Source organism: Brienomyrus brachyistius, chromosome 12, assembly GCF_023856365.1.
Source record: "Brienomyrus brachyistius isolate T26 chromosome 12, BBRACH_0.4, whole genome shotgun sequence".
Taxonomy (NCBI): Eukaryota; Metazoa; Chordata; class Actinopteri; order Osteoglossiformes; family Mormyridae; genus Brienomyrus; species Brienomyrus brachyistius.
The window spans coordinates 20,620,013-20,639,968 of NC_064544.1; the positions used below are offsets into that span (position 1 = coordinate 20,620,013).

Here is a 19,956-nt window from a genome sequence, read left to right on the forward strand (position 1 = left end):
AGTGGATGAGATTGTTAGGAGCGCCTGCCAGTAACTGTCAGTTTCTGATCACTAAAGCTGGGAATCGGTGTACGCGATGCGGATTTTGTGTAATGTACCTGTTGAGTAGTAACCGGGTCTTGTGGACGAAGTATCACGGAAAATAAGGTATTTACATTGATGCGAGCGATTTGTTCAGGGTAAATAGGTGATTTAGGGTAAAAAGTACACGCACAGTTGTTACTATAATGGAAGGCTTCAGAGACGCGGTCACTTTGCATAGCTTACCATTTACCCAAAATTGAAAATGTCACTTTACCATACATAATTACACATTACAGCTGAAGGGAGCGGTGGATTTTGGTGAACAGCTGACACCAATAGGCTATTTCAACTTGATTGTCAGATGAGGTGTTATTTTTAAATAAAATACGAACGATCACGCTGTATAACAAAGGTATGTTATAGCACACTCACTGTCATGAACATGGGGATCGCTAACTACTAAAAACTGCGACGTGAACTTTGCGAGGAGTCCGAACAAACCAAACACCAGAAAAGAGATCCAGAAACTTAGCGTCACTTATGAGCTGATGTTCCCGTATCTCTAGGTAAATAAAAGTAAATAATGGCGGTGAAGCTACGGATAGGGAATTAATGGCAGGAGTAGGTGGCATACCGAACGGTATACTAAATTTAAATTTAAGATGTTTAAATAAATAACATATTTGTATGAGCGAGTCGAGCCATTTTTCGACAATGGACATTTGCCCAATAAAGAATTCAACGTTAATCTCCGTTTACTTTATCGTTCTGTTTATGTAGTTCTGACTGGTACATTCCGTGACTTCGTATAGTATAAAATAATTTGTATTGATACTGTGTTTTGTTGTGTGTATTAAAATTATTTGAGTTTGTGATGTAGTATATGTGTTGTGACATTTTGGCATACTTTATCTGAATGACAAACCGCTACTGCAAATTTCAAATGTTTTGGTCTGTTGCACTTTATCAAAATAGCATATCTACATAATTTAAGGAGGGTAAAATAGTTTGATAAGAATTTATGACGCCGAAATTAACTGTATTTTTATCCGAGGCAGTGTGCCCTAATAAGGAAATTTACCCAATCAAAATAAAACACCTATAGTTTTTGACAGTGATATCATGTTCTGATAAGGAAATGTAAGCTATCAGAAAAACATACTTATAACAAGTATACAACTACACTATAACTGCATGTAATAATGGGTCAAGAAATAGTATAAATTATTATGCTACTTTCATATATAATATATAATTCATATCAATACTTTATTAATCCCTGTGTGGAAATTGTCTTTATGCCTCCCTCAATTTGCTTTTTGTAGAGTAAGCTGTCCATCAAGGGCAGCCACCTGTTGGGGGTTAAAGGCCTTGCTCATGGACCTACAGACGTGCTGAGGCTGGGTTTGAAGTGGTGAATTTGTGATTACAGGCACCCAGGTTTAGCCCACTGAGCCAGACGCTGCCCAGAAAAAGAGGTTAAGTTTTCAACTAGCAATAATCGTGCCTTGATTAAACCTCATAGGCTACGATCTTGCCACTGCGCAAAAGTACGTAAAAGTACATGTAATAACGTGGAAACATAATTGTTTGCTTTCCGTGTGATATATTATGCAATGCTGAACTTCCGTTGAATATTCTTGCAGCAGTATGATACTGTAAATTTATGGAATAGTGGAGATAACACTTGCTAAACACCTCTGGGAACTCCTTCAAGACTGTTGGAAAACCATTTCAGGTGACTGCCTCTTGAAGCTCATTGAGAGAATGCCAAGACTGTGCAAAGCAGTAATCAGAGCAAAGGGTGGCTATTTTGAAGAAACTAGAATATAAAACATGTTTTCCGTTATGTCACCTTTTTTTGTTAAGTACGAAACTCCACAATATGATTCAAACTTTTTCGGCTTTGAGGTGATGTTATTCATCAAGTGAAACGTATGTAAGCATTGTATCCGGCATGTAAACAGAAAAAGAAATTTTTTTGTGTATATATGTATGTATATATACTTATATGTATGTATATATGCTTTGTAGGCCATGGCCATTGGCATTTCATCAGTGTTGTGCTGTGGTTTATCAGCACCTACAGTAGTGAACTTGTGTGACAAGTTCTAAAGAGTTCTAAATTCCCGCTGCTTACATACGTTTCAGTTGATGAATCACCTCAAAGCCGAAAAAGTTTGAACCATATTGTTCTGTTGCTTTTGTCAGGAACTGAGTCATGAACTGCCAAAGAGCAGCCAATGTGGTGAAAGTGTTGTTTTTAATTTCTATTACTTTTAAAATGCTTCATGCTGTTGCTTTAAGTGTGATTTAATATTTTGAGTTAATTTATTTTTTATGCTTTATGTTGAATATTTAAAGTTAAGCAGTTGTGTTACTCATTGTGCTTAAAAAATCGGCCTATCAGTCATCGTCACCCTCCTTCCCACTAGGGTCTCCATCCGTCCCTTATAATTATAATACGTGATAATCCTGTATTGGAACATGCTGCGTCCTGTATTATACAGGGCATGGTGGCATCCCTATCTCCCAATCTCCAGAAATATTTGTCGCCTATATTTGTCGACCTCTAAACCAGGCTGTTGTATTCTTGACTGTTCAGATTTGGTACTTCTTCTGTTGCACATGTAGAATGAACATTTGGTTAGACGTGCTTAGTGTGTATTAATCAGTTCAAAATCTTATTCTTTATGTTCCCTTGAGTATTAAGATTTCTCAGCAGTTACATGATGATCATTGTTCTGAAAACATGCATCAGTGATTAACAGGCATTTGAGGATGAGGTGGTTGTTCTGCCTGCATGGTTCAGAAAACCTGATGATAATGTGAAATTTTAATCTTTCGGGTATTTCTTTAATTCCACAGGGATCCTCACCATTTGTCAAGAGAGTTTGTGTCACACAAAGAATCAGTGGCGTTGGGGGCAGGAGCCAGTTCTCTGCTTGTACTCTTCCAAACAACATGAGCACTGTGAGTCCCCCTCAGGGTCTTCAGCCGACCCCGTTTTTTTAGTATAGATTTATTTCTGTAGCAGACATGTTTGTTGAAAGTGACTTAAAAATTAGGATCAGTGAACAGGGTCAACTAGCAGGGTCAACCAGCCGGGAGCAATTGGGATTAAGTGCCTTGGTGAGGGGCCCAATAGTGATGTTCTTCTGTTGACCATGGGATTCAAACCAATTACTTTCTGGACATAGTGACAGATCCCTAGCAGTCTGAGCTACACACCCCTTGTTTACAGGAGCCATGCAAAGGGCAGGCTGGATCCGAGATGTTGAAATATCTAGGGTTATATTCTGATGATCTGTGCTTTAGGTGAATGTAAGCTAAAGCACATGTGGAATGAGAGGTGCACTATAGTTACTAAGCAAGGTTTCCTTGTCTTTTTTATGGATGCTTTCTGACCCAGATAGAGACTTCCCGTTTACTGGTTTTATTTTCTCACACAATCAATTTTTGCCTCATCCCAAACAGCCACATCTGGTTAGTAGGTTAATCATGTGGGTGTAACCAATGGTGTAAACATGGAGAACATTTTGATTTATTAGAAAAATTAACTAATATCCATCCATGTATAGATATCCGTCCATCATTCATCCTTCCTCCAACCAATTATTCAGAGTTGTGGGAACAATAAGGATTCAGAAATGTAATTGCCTTAGTAATATAATACTTGGGGCTGTATATATGAATTTTGACCCATGGTTACAGGCTCCCATCCATCTTCCACCCCCAGGTCCAGAGAAGGAGGCGCATCAATTCTTCTTGGTCCCGGCGACCCACCAAAAGGAGTAGGGGCACCAGTATGCCCCCCCGGAGTGGCCCTGATTCTAGCAGGCACAACGGTTTGTTACCGGCCTCTATTCACAATCCACTGATCTCTACAGAAGAAATATTTTTCACTCCTGATCCTTGTATACTGGGGCCTCTGCATTGCTGACAGATGTTACGATGTTGGATTATTTAGCTCAATGATGTGATTTAGTCACATATTTAAATGCTCATCTCTTCAGGATACATTAGGATGGTGGCCACCCAGGAATATGATTAGGGACCACTGCTCTACACTCTTAATACAGACATTACTGCACGGATTCCACTTTGCTGCATTTTGAGGGGGGAAGTAAGGAATGCTGAGCAGTTACCCTAAAACGACCGGAGCGTCAGAGGGTGTCAGAGGAATATAGCTTGTGCCCAGAAAAAACCCAGACCAAGATTTTGTTTCAACCAACCAGTCAAGTACTCTGTGACTGTGACTCTTTATACTCAACTGGTTGGTTGAAACAAAGTCTTAGTGTGGATTATGGCTGACTATTTATAGCATTAATCAAATAATCTACTGATTAATCTAACGATTAATCGAGTAATCATTTATATAATTTAAACATTGCAATTGGTGTAAGGCAGGAACCAACCAGTCATTGCAGGGTGCACACTGAGTCACACATATGCTTAATTTAAGCATTCAGATTTACTGAAATTGCCTGCTTTTGGACAATGAAAGGAAACTAAACGAAAAGCCACACATACACAGGGTGAGCATGCAAACTGCATATGCACAAAGCGGCAGTGTGCGGCAACAGCTCTATGTGCCGTGTCAGGTTTGCACGGTGTGCGATGTTTATATCAACATGGAATTTCCTGCACATCACAGGGACTGTTCAAACCATTAATAAATTATGCTAAATATCGGCCATTGTAACCCCCCTCCCAAAAAAGAAAATTACCATCTGTCAGTAACCAACCCATATTAGTCTTCCTCTGAACCACACTGTTGTATTCTTGGGCTTTCAGCAGATTTGCTGGTTCCTCAGTTACACATGTGGGCTATCACGCTATGTTGCGTTAACCATTTTTGGTTAGTCATAGGAAATAAAATTTAGCAAGCTTTGCAATTTTACTGATGGGCCTTTTTCAACATTATCTAGCATATATTAAAAAGTCTAATGTTAACCTTTGCTGCTTTTGCATGAGTTTTGCATGTACTTTCAGAGACGGTTATAATCATTCTCTTCCTTGGTGTTTGACTCGCTCATAAAACATATATTAGTGAGACATTAAACAAAAATGAATGAAGAGACGAAAAGCGAACCAGAACTGGTCCCAACACGTTCATCTTCCACTGTGTGGAAATATTTTGTATTCTGAATATTTTGAAAGCGAGTGATTTTTCGGCACTGCGTTGTGTCTGTTGGCACAACTCACGGCAACACCACCAACTTATTCGACAGACTTTGTCGGTGGAGAACAAGTTTTATTTGGCTATATAGTTAATTTCCAGCCCTTAAATATCACAAAAAAATCAAATATCTCAATGTGAACCTTTTCCAACATCGTTCAGCCCTAACATAATATGTTCACAAAAAATAGTTGATATTATATGGTTAATATGTACCGTGTTATGTAAGAGGATGCAGCTGAGTGACAGGACAAACATTTGTATTGGCAGCAGTTATTTTGACATAGAGGAATTGTAGAAAGTAACTGAAAGTCAAAAGCATGACAAATTATTTCCAGTCTTTCGCAAAATGTTGAATTAAGCTTTGGTGTTTGTATATGGCTGGATATTAATTTGACCGTGCTGCATTTTGTGGTTGCGGGCAGGCTCGGTTGTGGTTGACCTGACCTGTGAAGCCCTCGATCCTCCCGTGGTGGACCTGACTACCAGCGACTCGGTGGTGGTGAGTTGAAAGCGTCACCTTTTCAGTGCTCAAGGTTCCCTCGGGTCCTCGAGTGAGGGTTAAAGATGCGGCTGAGGTCCAGTACGCCATCTCAGAGGCTTTTCACCTTCACCTGAGTTGGTGTGTTGAGTTCAGCATCTTTTTAACCTGCTGTGATGTTAAATCACTGCTTGAAGTATATTGGGGGAAAAAAGAACGAGTATAAATTTCATCAAAATATGTTACGTTAAAAGGTAGCGTAACAAAAGTCCAAACTGCAATGGTGGCTGTTCAATCTACTAATGATGATTTTTGTTGTTTCTCTCTGAATTCTGACCATTTTGTCACCGTTGTTTGATCTCGGACCCTCAGCTTGTTGATGAACGTGAGTTTTTGTCTTGCTCCCTCCTTGTTCTTCATAATTAAGAGAAACTGGGGTCTCTCTTTGACTGTCTGACTCTTCCTGTTAGTCAGCCTTTTGTATGAATGTCTGTCTCTCACTTAGATTCAGCCCTCTGTGCTTCTGTTAGTCACTCGTCTGTTAGTCTGTTAGCCGTGTCTGTCAGTCAGTCAGCCTCTGGCATTAATACACTGTGTTTGCCAGTAAGTCAGTCAGTCAGTCAGTCATAGGTATGAATGTCTGTCTGTCCGGTTCAGGTTCTCAGGGTGACCATGGCGCTAGCAGTGAGAGCTATGTGCTGAGCAGTGGCGAAGAAGACGAGATGACTTTCCCCAGCAGAGCGGCCTTCCTCTCTGCCCTGGAGTCCAATAACAGAGCCAGGTCTGACTCTGACTCGACCCTGCCTCCTAAAGCTAGGAGTCCATCTTGCTAGGAGTCTTGCTATCAGGCATTCAGATGGCGTGATCAGTCTGTCGCTTTCTGTAGGTCCACACCGGGAACCATCAGCTGTCCCATCTGTCTGGAAACCTACGGGGAGGTGAGAGCCTGGCACCAGCTGTAATGTGCAGCAGCGCCCCCCCAGGTCACTGAGAGCACAACTTTGTTCTGAACGTTTCCACAGGTTTACAATCATTGCGGCATGATGAGACCCCCCTTGCTTGTTGGTGCTGGATCATTTATGTCTGAATCTCATAGGTGCTCTATTAGCGTCTCCTGACACTATATTTGAGTCTCCGTCTCCTGCTCTGTGTGACCCGGGTCTCTGTCTCCTGATCTGTGAGAGCCCCATCTCTGTCTCCTGATCTGTATAACCTTCATTTCTGTCTTCTCCTCTGCTGCAGATCGTGGCTAATGGAAGGCTGGTGGTATCCACCAAGTGTGGTCACCTGTTCTGCAGCCAGTGCCTCCGGGACTCCCTGCTTGAGTCTCACACCTGCCCCACTTGCCGGAAGCGACTGACCAACAAGCAGTACCACCCGATATACATCTGAAGGAGCAAGACCTCACTCAGCCCCTGCAAAGCCAGTTGGGAAGATGCAGTTTAATGTTTGCACTTCTATACCAACAAGCCACTTCTGCAAAGGTGCAAAGTGCCAGCACAGATCATGGTCTTGCCAATTAATTGGAACTCTGACAACTAGGGGGGCCACTACCCCAAACTGCGCCTATGCCTGGAGAGCCTACAACACTGGCTGTGCTCATTTCTAATCTGATTTGTCTGAAGTCTTTTTCTGGACATTTGCTTTATATTTTATCATCTTTGAGACCAGCTGAAAAAGATGCATCTGTCCCTATTGCTCAGGAAGTTATATTGAGGGTATCAGGCCCAGCGGTGATGCTGAGGCCCAGCGGTGTGGCACATCGCCCTCTGCTGGACAGACTGCTGTGCTGCTATAGTCTTATTTTTGTAAATATTTATAGCTGCTTTGTAAATATGATACCACTAAGTTAAGGGTTAGTGACAATATAAAGAAATTTTTTTTAAAGCTTTGGGCATAACATGACATCATTTAGATTTCTAAAAATCCTTGGTGCCTGAAAAACATTTTAATTATGCAACAGATGTGAATGAGTTTTAGGTATAACTGCGAACTGTTGATTGGTTTCCTTTGGGCAAGTGTGTGTGAGTTTTGATAATAAATGAACTTTGAAAATGGTCCCATTAGTCTTTATGTATTTAATGTTTTCATAATGCAGTACAGAGATGTAAATGGATAATTATGGATCTGTCTCCTAATTGTCTTATTTTGAACAGGTTCAATACATTTACATACATAGCAGATGCTATGTTAAACTTAAAAGCAGCATTCATTTTGAAAAAGCAGGGTCCGACAAAACCTGTAGCAAATGGGGGTTAAAGGCCTTGCTCAAGGGCCCAATGGTGACATCACTCTGCTGAACTTGGGATTTGAACTGGGATTTGAACCTTCTGATTACAACCACAGTGGCTTAACCCACGGACCCAGTGGATGGTGGCTAGGTGCAGTTTACAAATTACCAGTATAATTTGAAACATCTATACATTGTGAAGTTTAAATAGCTGAAGCTCTGCATTTGGTAGTATTGGATGGCAGTGTTTGGGGAAGCAAGGCTTCAGGGCAAAGGAGATATTTTTTTTTTTTTACACTGTCAATCACTCACCGATCGACATCCCCCTGGCTGATTTATTGGTTCCCATGATATTGAACCAGGCACTGATAAAATGATTCTATGCAGCTGGAGCTCAGACATGTGTGCTTTCTTGTGTTGCAGTACGTGTGGTGCAGCATCATATAGGTTATATAGGAGACATTACCCTCGCGTCTCCTCAGAGACAAGCCTGAACAAGTGAGGCCTTTGTGCTCCACATTTCCTCAGCTGTCTGGTTTGCTGTAAACCTCCACTGCTCAGTTTGCCTGCTGGTAGCTCTCAGGAAAAGGCCGGCGTCTTTGATGGAGATAAATAATGGGGCCCAAGGAGATGGATTCCTTTTGTGGAGTGTTCCATTGGGCGTCCATGAGGGTGACCGGTTTCTTGCCATACTATATATCTGATTTTGCCCTGCGTCCAAAATTTTACCTATAGATTCTCCTGCAATATTGTGATTTTCTTATTATAAAGTATTTGTGAATGGAACAGGCTCCCTTTCACTACGTCAAGCATGGAAAGAAGTTGCTTTGCCAACATAAAGTGTAATGAGCTTAGATGCTCAAGTGACAGCAAGCAGTGCATGTAGTGATCAAGCACATAGGGTTATGACTGGCACGAGGCCCAAAGGAGCCCTACTATGCTACATCTGAACAGCTCTACTGTATACTATGCAAAAATCCATCCATCCATTTTCCAAACCGCTTATCCTACTGGGTCGCGGGGGGGCCGGAGCCTATCCTGGAAGCAATGGGCATGTGGCAGGGAACAACCCAGGACGGGGGGCCAGCCCACCACTGGGCACACTCACACACCATTCACTCACACATGCACACCTACGGGCAATTTCGCAACTGCAGTTAGCCTCAGCATGTTTTTGGACTGTGGGGGGAAACCGGAGTACCCGGAGGAAACCCCACGACGACACGGGGAGAACATGCAAACTCCACACACATGTGACCCAGGCGGAGACTCGAACCCGGGTCCCAGAGGTGTGAGGCAACAGTGCTAACTATGCAAAAATAAATTGAATATTTATATATATTCCCCACTTGAGTTGCTCTCTAACCCCTTTGGTTTCAGGTTTCTTTTGTCCTGACTGTGGAGATTATGTAAGCTTTCCTCATTAGTATCTTGCATCTTTACAGGTTAATAATCGGTGGATAAACCAGCCACCGCCACAGAAACATGATTTCATTCAATAAGTGACTAGCTGACCGAAGGATTGTTGCTTAATGTGAACAGAATGTAAATAAATCGAATTAAATACAAGATATTAAAGCTACGGGAACATCGGGAAACGTGTCGTTACAGTTTCTCAGTGTGCATCCCCATCCCGCTGTAAACATTACGTGGTTTTCCTCTGGCGGCCACAAGGTGGCAGTGTAATATTACGTGTGATAGTCCTAAATATCATAAAATAGGCCTAAGTAAATGCATTAATAAATAAGCTAACAAATACTAATGCTGATGGTCTGAAGTGTCGAGGGACCGTAAGCTAACGTATTTTTTTCATTTCTATTTTATGATGCAGTAACGATGTTGACAGTACCACCCTTTTTAAAATTTAGTTGAATCATTATTTTTTCAAAACAATAAATGTACATTTTTTCTGAAAAATATATACACATTTTAGCAGGCCACTACATACATTGTATTGTTTGTCAGCATCTAAATCAATCACATATGATGCTAGCGCCATTAGCTACAGACTTTAAAAACCGTAAACTTCTGAACTGCTTATAACTCTTCTACTGTTCCGTTTTACAAGCCTATATATGAATCAATTAATAACAATGACTCTGAGGAAAAAACATCGTTATATATTGGGTTTTTAACGTATCAATTTATTTAATAAAATGATTTTTTAATGCTTAAACTGTACAATGCTCAATTTTGGTTTTCTGCTATATCCTTTGCCAATGTAATTCATCAATGCGAACAAACACGTCAGGAGAAATGCTCTTCGCAAGATGAGCGTCATTGTGATAAATTGAATGCCACGGAAACATATGAAGTTTTGTCTAAAGTATTGCACAATACATCCTGATATATATTTATAAATGTTTTCATAAATTTATTTAAAATTGTTAAGTTTACTAATGCATTAAAAATAATAGAGCAAGCATGAAAGATCCATAACAATCACCCAACACATGCAACAATATGCTGTTAAAGAATAACAAAATAAATATAAAAAGCAATCACCAACTTAAGTATATTGTAATAGTTTGAAGAAAACTAGAAAACCACATGCAACAGCAGACTTGTTTTACCACAGAATATCCTGCACTAATTATCTTTCTTTCGGTGAAAATGTTTATTTTTTTTTTTTACTTAATTATAATGGTCTTTTATATCCCAAGCATCATTCAATTCATCGGTAAGAACGGTACGGTGAAATTCATAAACTGCGAAAAAAGTATCCCTAGTTTATTCTTTGGTCGTGCCATTATGTCAATGGAAATTTACGACATACATTTATTGTTGAATTGCAACATGATAAGTCGTTCGCATTTAACATTCACATACATTTAACTCAATTCACGTTATTTTACAAGGCAGCCTAACGCATTCATTAAAATGTCCATTATGGATCTGTTAAAAAGTGGCAAAAGACAACTGCTTCGGGACATCTGGCTGATTGTCCATGACACTCTTTGTGATCCTGTGCCGAACTGCTCGAATCCCTTTTTATTGCACAAGTTCTCCTCGCTTCTCTTTAAATTGTGTGAAATGTGATCCTATGTTATTTTACCCGCTACAGATCTGGTACGTTTGAGCAAGGTGATCATTGGGTTCTACATATTTTACAGCCGACATTTTGTAACGTTTAGTGTTTTAAAACGCCACCGACTATATCCGCTTTTCCTCATACTTTTACAATTAGAAGTTATTTGGAAAGTGTTTATATTAACACAACCATTATTATAACTATTATTATTATTATTATTATTATTATTATTATTATTATTATTATTATTATTATTATACATCCAGTGAGTGGTTAAAGGAATCTCGATGACTCGACCAGTCTTACCTGCAGTACTTCGCTGCTAAATTAAAATTATTGACTAATGAGCAACTTTGCTCAATACCACGGATTCAGGCGACAGATTTTATTTATTTATTTGTAGATTTTTTCTTCAAAATCTACTGTGTTTGAATGTTTAGAAATATGGAGTGGAATTCATACATTTTAGTCCTCGGACTTAAACTACTTAATTAGTCTGATTTTAGTTTTATCGGTATTTGGTCATTTTATTCCAATATTTATACAAAGACATCAACAGTAATAATAATAGCACTTCGAAACGATTATTATTCTTACGTTTTTGTATGAATTTATATTTTGCAAACAAAAATGTGTTTGTTTATAAAATAAAACAAAAATGCGTCTCCGTACGTCAATAACTTGCCAGCGCCCTGTCCAAAAAGGCGCTTTAATCCGAAGGAGTTAAACGCTGCGAGTTGCGGAGCCTTTTTTCTGATTGGCCAAAAGTTCCGAGCTGGGTTGAGCCCAAGTCATCTCTATAGTGCCTCTGTATTCCTACGTCCGATACCTTGCGTGCTGTTATCTAAATGCGATTTTTACCCTGATTTCATCTCCTATTTACAGTTGCAAAGCGGGATACAGTCAGTTAGGCGTTTTCCTGCGAATTACGCTCCATATCCACAGACGAGGGTGGCGAGAACTTTTGCGGCTTTTGTTGGATTTATGTTCACTACGAGGACGCATACGGGACCCCGTCTAAGAAGCGATTTGTAATCTTTTTACATACTTGGCTGTTGCAGATTGCCAGACAGACTTTTCGAAGATCTGCTAAAAAAACAGCTGCTTTAAAACCACACCGGCTCTAGAGTGTCAAACGATCGTAGGAAGACTGAGATCACAGGCAGTACAGTGTCTGTCAAACTGTCTGTGATAGACACCCCTGGACCGATAAAGAAAAGCGGATTTAATCGTATGAATTAAATCAAGAATGTTTTCAATTTGGAAACCTGCTTTCTTTTGGAAACAAGTTCGAGGATAACTTTGTGTGTTTATGTAGCCTAATTACAGGTAAATAACTGGAAAATATGTTGTGTACTGATATTGCCTTGATGCTTGATTCATGCGCTAAAGAAACTTTTTTTCGGAAAACAGACACGTGCATGTGTGGTCTATATATACATAAAGTATTAGTTCGGAAAGCTGAACAAGTAGATTTCAACTGAACAGCATATAAAAAACTAAACTTTGTGAGCGAAACATTGGTGTATGTATAATTTTATTTAAGAAACCGTTTTCACGGCGCTCCATCATTTTAGCGGTCACGAAGATGCGTTAGGAATTGCGTTGTCTGCGTATAATGACAGGCGTAATAATAATAATAATAATAATTAAGGTGATATAAAAATTGCATACCATTACTTTACAATGAAATAGATTTTATATACAAAATGTACACGTTTTTTATATTTGTCGTTTAATTCCATATTAAATTGGATGCCTGCTTTTACCAACTGACGGCTAACCACAGTATCTGCAAGAATTGTACATTTTCATCAATATAGCACTTTATTAGGTTGGCAGCTTAATTAACAGCATAGACTACAGGTGAACCAAAAGATACGCAAGTTGTCCTCGGTATTTCTCCGTGGATTTTCACGTACTACTTCAATGGCAGACGAGGGATATTTTGCAACTTTTCGTAAATGTCAATGATTTGCTGGGTGTTGGATAACAATCATTAATCTCACATTGTCGATTTAAGCAAGTGGATGATTTAAATTCCGTTGAAAATCTGCAGAAATCGATAACTACTCAGTAATTATTCTACAGGTGAGAGAGAAAGCAGAATGTTGACGTATTAAGAGATTTACTAACAAATGCATCACTTGTTACATCTGCCACTTGTGTATTTTGAGCACAAAACAATAACTATTTCCTTAGGTTTGTTATATAAATACTGACAATGAGAGCAGAAACAAAATGCCAATATAGGTGTGTTAGAACAATGTATTTTCTGCTGATTCTAGTTGATTCTGAATGATATTCAGTTGCAGACATTTTCAGCCCTTAATGTACACAGAGTGTGTATCTGAAGATATTTAGTGTAATCCTGATTTTGTATGTTTAATTGAAGACTGCAGTAACTATTACCCCTAATCACTCAAGAGTAATTTTGTTTGTTCTTTTTTTTCCATAGAATTGAAATCTAGAAGACATTTGTTGCCAAAATGGAACTTTTTCAGATTGTACTGTTCCTTTTTGAGATTGTTCTGTTGTCGGACTGCGCAAGGGGTGAGTACCAGAGGTCCTAGTTTCTTAGCCGATTCTCCCGGTGCATCTTGTCGAAATGCCGTCGGCCCTTTACGTTCGCCTCCTATGTACTCAGCTCTGATAATTTGTTTCCTTGTCTCCTCTTACGACACACACAGTTTCACGTTGTTCCAGGTGGAACATTGAGGATGTGTCTGGGCCTCTTTCAAATGGGGGTGGGTGGGTGGGTGGGTTAGTGATTCAGGGGTTAGTCCCCGAATTCCCTCAGGTAGCTCCCAGCCCTGGGTGCTGACAGCCAAAATGGGGAACGGGGTTAAAAGCGAAAGAGAAAAGCCCACACCCCATCCTGGGTGGCTTTGCGACCCCCGCCCCTCACCACGACCAGCACCACCTCTCCCACCCTCCGATGAGTGCTAGTGTGGTGTGCATTCCCCACAGAAAGCTAAACAAACACATCCCATCTACCCCCCCCACGGAGACGCTAAACATACAAACACTGCAGGCCTTGGCCCCCACCGTGGCCAAATGCCCTTTCTGTCCCTCTGTGGATGTACCTAGCTTCAGAGATTTTTTCTTAATTTGCATTAACAGTACAAGCCGAATTCAAATAACGCCATTCTATGAAGCTGCTCCTATGAAGCTGCTCCTATGAAGCTGCTCCTATGAAGCTGCTCCTATGAAGCTGCTCCTATGAAACTGCTCCTATGAAGCTGCTCCTTTGTGCTTTCTGTTAATTAAACAAAGCTACATTGCTACTGCATCACTCGACAGATGTTTAGGTCTAAAAGGCCAGACTAAGAAAACTACAGGCTTTAACGTGCACCTTAAAAGTTAAAGAGTTTTTAGTGAAACCCGCCTGAAAAGTCCTGGGCCAAAGCACCGTTTTCTTAGAGTGCTACAGTAGCGTAGCGAGAACACGATACGGAATAAGGAGCAGACGGGATTCATCAATGTCAGCACGGTGCGGAGAGCTGGGTGTGAGGGTCTCTGTGCTTCACTCAGCCGGCAATGTCCATCTGTCTCCACGCCCGGCTGCGTGGTGGGGGTGCAGCCGGGGGGCGCAGGGGTTACGCTGGGTGTGTGTGTGTGTGTGTGGGGTGGGGGTGATTGCATCTGCAAGGCCTTGAACAATGCTGCCTTCACAGCTACAAGCCAAACCTTCACGCAGAAGCTTAACCAAAAGTAAACAAAGCAGGGACGCTAACGCTGTGAAATTGTCAGCCGGGCCTGCCTTCCCTGTGGTGCCGTTTTGGGTTTCTTAAACTGTTCCCAGCGTATAGAGGAAGAGTTTTTTCTTGAAAATTTATTACATATAGGTAATGGTGGGTGAACATATGGTTCGATCGCTGGCTCAGGACAGAGAGGAAGACGTAAAAATTTGTCATCAGAAAGACTTCCTGCTGGAAGCACAGAGCCGTGTAATGCTGGCCCGGATGTGACACTGGACCTGGAGTAAATCAGAATGGCCCATTTCCTCTTCCAGCTGGGCTCCGCTTCAGCCTGCCGTGATACTGATTGTTCTCCTGGGCCCGTAGCCGTCTGACAACACTTACTGAAGTGATTGAGGGTCACTGAAATTGATGTGTTTAAGAGAAATGCCCACTGCTTCCCTGAAGGAACACATGTTTGGCAGGAACGGCTACATGGAGTCTGTCTTCTGCAGATGAGTAGTTACCATCGCTCCCGATGTCTCCCTGAGCAGACTGTTTTCAGCATTTTTGTATCAGTGGGTCTGACTGATTCCCATCTTCCACCCCAAGTGGAGCATGAAACGGTGATATCCAGAGTTTTTTTTTTTAATTAGCAGAGATATGTGAGGTCATTAGCGCCCAATCAGGATGGACGCGTGGAAGGCGATCTTGGCAGTTAGCTTGTTGTGGTCATGTGACACACATACTGGTTGCTAAGCGGAGAGCAGGAAAACTGCAGAATCTACCCAGGGAGCCGGATTCTCAGCCACCTCCCAGCGAAAAGTGATTCGTGGCCCGGGGTTTGACCCTCACAGGGCGCGAGTCCGTCGGCTCTTGGCGTGGGCTGAGGGTGACGTCATGTGGCAGATATTTTCCTAAACTTGCCGTGACGTCGTTTTATACAGCTGCTTGGGAGCTGCGTAAACATGGACCTAACATATTTGGGGCTGCGTTGTCAGGCCGGTGTCGTTGATAAAAGTTATGAAAAATTACGTTATTTGGTTTGAAAATCACTCTGCTGCAGTTTTGTTGCATTAAATCTGCAATCTGCATTCACATTGAGTTATCTGGTCACTCCACAGCATTTTATCTTTCAACTGGTTTTTATACAAAAATCCCATAATACTTCAGGCTGTCAGTGCCATGGATGCTCTATAAAACAGCTTTTATATATATATATGAACAAAAATACCTGCACTGTTATTAAGAACAGTTATTAAGAAGTTGGACGTTTTTGAAAGTGAGAGAATTCCGTGTTCGTGGCAGCTGTATGGATTTTCTTCGCGCAAACCAAATAAAGGAGATGAATTTAAAGTGAATAAACCTGAAACATTGTACCAATTGTTATAGCTAAGGAACTTAAACTTAGTACAGAGAGTTACAACTGTGAAAAATCGAAATCACACAACAGGGAGTCAAATTGTAGAGGCTGATTCATACTACAGAGAAGTCATACTATGGAGATTAAGGCTGAGTGCAGGGAAAACAATCTACAGCCTTGACAAGCCGCAGCCTTCGCTGAGTGGCATGAGCTGTTCCCTGTAACTGGACTCTTAAGAACAAACAGGTGTGAGTATGATGGCCATTTTCCTCGTCCTTGTTTCCACCTTCTACTGGAATGCAAGCTGCCTGCAGTCTCGGAGGTTTGTGATGTAATGGGCATCATCTGCTTCTCAGATACTAGACTATCCTAATCGACGATCAAGTGGGAAGACCGTGGTGCGCAGTGGGGAGGGCGTAGCTCGGGGGGGGGCAGCAGAGGGTAGGGGTTTGTATCAGTGATGTTTCAGAGGTTCTTCTCAAGGTGGACAAGAGGACAAGCAAGGCTCTCTAGCAGCTTTAGCCCATGGGCCCTATCTCTCATTTAATCAATTTATGTCTGTAGTTTAGCACAAAACTACGGTCCTTAGGTTAGCAGGCATTTACACATACATTCATTATAGACACATAAAAATTGTAGAAACATCTGTCAACTGATATTTGGATGAAAATAGTTTAAGTTTAAGGCTTGTCTTTCTGTACACCCTGCTAAGGGTGTTAACTGCTTCAGTGAGTCGACCATTCACTAACTCCCAGTCTCTCAGGAGATCAGACATCTACTAACGTTTATTAGGTGTAGACAAAACATACGACGACAACCAAACATAAAACTGGAAATGTCCAACTTCCTCGTCTCTGTAGCCCTTGGCAATGAAACGCAGCAGAACTCCGCCTCGGTGCCCTTGTGTTGTGTGCTGTCATAGGATGCAAAAACTTCTCTGGGCAGATAACTTGTTGCAAAACATCTCTCTTGGGAAGCGTGCTGAGCTGGCTGCAATGAGCAAGATGAAGGGTGGACGAATGCCAGATGGGGTCTCGGGTGAATCTTTGGGTGTAGTGTTTTGGCTAGCTGTCAAATGAGATAAATGAATAATAAATAATAGAACATCCAAAAGTGAATAAGCTTTGCCGTTCAACTCAATTGTTTCATTGGACTGTTATTGCATCGTGTAGAGCATGAGCTGAGGTTTATTGTAAATAACTATTTCCGATTGGTGAAAGGGGCAGCACGGTGGCACAGTGGTTAGCACTACTGCCTCACAGCAAGCAGGTCCTGGGTTTGGTCCTTGGGTCTATGTGGAGTTTGCACGCTCTCCCCGTGTTCGAGTGGGTTTCCGCTGGGGGCTCTGGTTTTCTGGTTTCAAACGTGTGTGTTGTTTGGTGGCCCTGCAGTGTGTTGGTTCCTGCCTGTGCCTGTTGATCCCAGGATAGGCTCCTGTGACCCTGGTTGGGATTAAGTGGTTGCAGTGATGGATTGTTGAATCCCAACAAGAAATAGGTATTGAGCAACTAAGAGAAAAAGAGCTGAATATAGTTAAACCAAATTTCACCAGTGCTGATGACTTAAGCCAATGAGTAAGACTTAGATCCAGTTGATCTATGCACTTTATGGCACTGCATATGGAACTTTATTAGTGAGGAAACCACATTTCCCACAGGATTCACTCAGCATGAGAGGAAATAGGTGTACGGATGGCTTTGTAAAGCTAAGGAAAATCTGCATTTTATAGGAGAATGACATCATAGTCGTATCTTTTGAAAGCATGCAACATACATACCAAATCTTATATTCCTTTTAAAGTTCCCTTCAAGTTTGCTTATGGACAAATTTTATTTTCAAAATCCTTAGTAGCACTTTTTGTACTAGATATGTAATAGGTGCAGACTCTATGAGTAATGAATGGAAAATAAGGTACAGCTTTTGTTTATGCCAACAACAGAGACCAAGCTCCTGGAAGTCTTTAAAACATGTCATGCAGATCAGGCTGGATTACTGCTGCATGGAGACCTTTTCTTTGGTTATTTTCTTCTCTCAATGCTTTGTCAGCCACGTGGCAAGGCTGATCTCAGTGCTGCTCGTAACAGTCATTTTCTCTGTTGATTTTCTGAGCGGATGTTTTCCATTCCCGAAAAAAAGGAATTATGGTGTTTGCTAGTGAGTTTTAGATTGGCATGGTACTGGAAACGAACTTAGGCATTTTGGCTGAGCAGCAAATTACATGAAATTCTCAGGAGTGGAGGTTGCAGATAAACCCTGACAGTCATATGATAAAAATATTTTGTCAAACAGTTCTTTCTAAGGCTTCCCCATAATGCACTTTAGTTCTTAATATGAGGTAAATTATTCAATGTATAACAATGGACATATTGTGCATCTTTACTTTGCCCAGCTTGACATATAAAGTGTTCATTGCTACAGATGGACAGAGCACTTTGTGGTGGTTTCTCATGTCTAGATGTTCAGCAGTGAATCATCCATCAGCTTTCGCTAACAGCATACTGGCATAGATTATTGGAGATGAGGCTTGGGTGTCCAGAAATTGTATAAATGATCAAATATAGGGTTCCAGGTGTTAAAATCTTGTGTTTATAGATAAATAACTAGTTCTGGGTAGGTTGTGCTGGCAGTCTGGTATTCTACCTGGCATATGGCATGAAAAACTAAGGATATTTAACCGCAGTGGTTTCGTATTCCCGCGACCCAGATGGAATAAGCGGTTGGAAAAATGGATGGATGGATTTGTATTCTGTGACTTTAGTATTTTTGACACCAGGTCCGTAATGACAACCTTACACACTTATCCCCAAGAGTATCCATGTACTTTGCTCACAATAGAATGAAGAGTCATATAATTCACCCAGGATTTGATCCTCTGCTCTGCATTCAACAGTCAATCACCTGACATGTGTAGGCAGGTTAAACCATGATAGGAAGAACAATGGAAATATCGCCACTGGCAAACAGTAACTAAGAGCAACTTACGGGGGCCTTAGTCCCTCTCTGACATGATGACACCGGCAGACAAGAATACATTGCAATGTAGTCCCTCTTTTTATGGAACAAAGCAAAAGTATTTAATTTCTAATCCATTCATTTTTAATCCATCCATCCATCCATCTAGCGAACTTCCATGCCCACTTGTCCTCTGCAGGATCTTGGGGTCTGGAGTCTACCCTGGAAGCTACGGGAGCAAGGCAGAGAATAACCCAGGACGGGGTGCCAACCCTTAGCAGACAATGTATTTTCATTATACAAATGCTTCTTTACTTACGACTGAGATACGTTCCGAACGGCCGTTCGTAACTTGAAATGTTCGTAAGTCGTTATTCAACATCGTTTTAAGGGTACTGTACAAGTACAAAGAATTATGATGCTGGGAGTGCAAACGCTACGCTGCTGCACGGCAGGAGTAGCAGCCAGAAGTCGCACTAGGCGGAATTGGCGTGCAGAAAGAAATTTCTGATGAAGATATGGGAGCCCAAGGAACACAATTTGGAATTACAAGTCCTCTTTGTTCGTATGTCTGAAAGTTTATAAGTTGAAAGTTCGTAAGTAGAGGAGCGTCTGTATACAATACACAAGCAATACACCGTACACATGCAAGTAGGACAGTTTGACGGTTCTAACTCCACTTATTTTATGCTTTATTTTTGATGTACATCTGTAGCAGCAGCGGCGTGCCAATGCAGCTCCTAGGAGAGTACAGAAAGACCATCCCCTCATTACCATGGAGTGAAGGTTGAACAACTCCATCTAAAAGCCGCACATACATGGCTGGGGGAGACCCAGAGCATGAAACAGGAAGAGGAAACAAATGGAATATTATGGCCGAAAGAGAGCATGAACAGCGAGCCTCGAGGAGCAGCTGCATCTATTTTAGGGTGTGTGGGGTGCTTGTGCAACTGGCCCAGAGCAGCTGGTGTGTTTCCAGAAACAGGCGCACCCAATGCTTGTACAGTAGCACC

General features: G+C 41.3%; 2 protein-coding genes and 1 pseudogene across 3 annotated transcripts in view; 2 read left to right on the top strand and 1 right to left on the bottom strand.

The window, feature by feature from the left end:
* The first annotated feature begins 13 nt into the window (after nucleotides 1-13).
* On the top strand, nucleotides 14-7,745 carry rnf4 (ring finger protein 4). 2 transcript variants are annotated; one of them, XM_048971628.1, is made up of 9 exons: nucleotides 14-147; nucleotides 1,350-1,762; nucleotides 2,893-2,997; nucleotides 3,764-3,872; nucleotides 5,632-5,708; nucleotides 6,060-6,072; nucleotides 6,345-6,468; nucleotides 6,574-6,625; nucleotides 6,930-7,745. In XM_048971628.1, the coding sequence occupies exons 3-9, from the start codon at nucleotides 2,989-2,991 to the stop codon at nucleotides 7,077-7,079; spliced, it is 534 nt and encodes a 177-aa protein (XP_048827585.1). In that variant the 5' UTR covers nucleotides 14-147; nucleotides 1,350-1,762; nucleotides 2,893-2,988; the 3' UTR covers nucleotides 7,080-7,745. The 2 variants fall into 2 exon arrangements, with proteins under 2 accessions (XP_048827585.1, XP_048827584.1); XM_048971627.1 differs by lacking the exon at nucleotides 1,350-1,762.
* LOC125705527 (U4 spliceosomal RNA) lies at nucleotides 1,445-1,576 on the bottom strand (annotated as a pseudogene).
* A 3,985-nt stretch (nucleotides 7,746-11,730) lies between the features above and the next one.
* fgfrl1a (fibroblast growth factor receptor like 1a) overlaps nucleotides 11,731-19,956 on the top strand; it is a 79,539-nt gene continuing 71,313 nt past the window's right edge. The window contains exons 1-2 of the mRNA XM_048971612.1: nucleotides 11,731-12,277; nucleotides 13,407-13,501. Coding sequence (XP_048827569.1) covers nucleotides 13,438-13,501 — 64 coding nt within the window. The 5' untranslated portion in view covers nucleotides 11,731-12,277; nucleotides 13,407-13,437. The remainder of the gene's footprint in view (nucleotides 12,278-13,406; nucleotides 13,502-19,956) is intronic.

Coding starts and splice junctions, on each gene's coding strand:
- rnf4 (XM_048971628.1), top strand. Junction 6,469..6,573: donor GAGTCCAATAACAGAGCCAG/GTCTGACTCTGA, acceptor CGCTTTCTGTAG/GTCCACACCGGGAACCATCA. Junction 6,626..6,929: donor GTCTGGAAACCTACGGGGAG/GTGAGAGCCTGG, acceptor CCTCTGCTGCAG/ATCGTGGCTAATGGAAGGCT.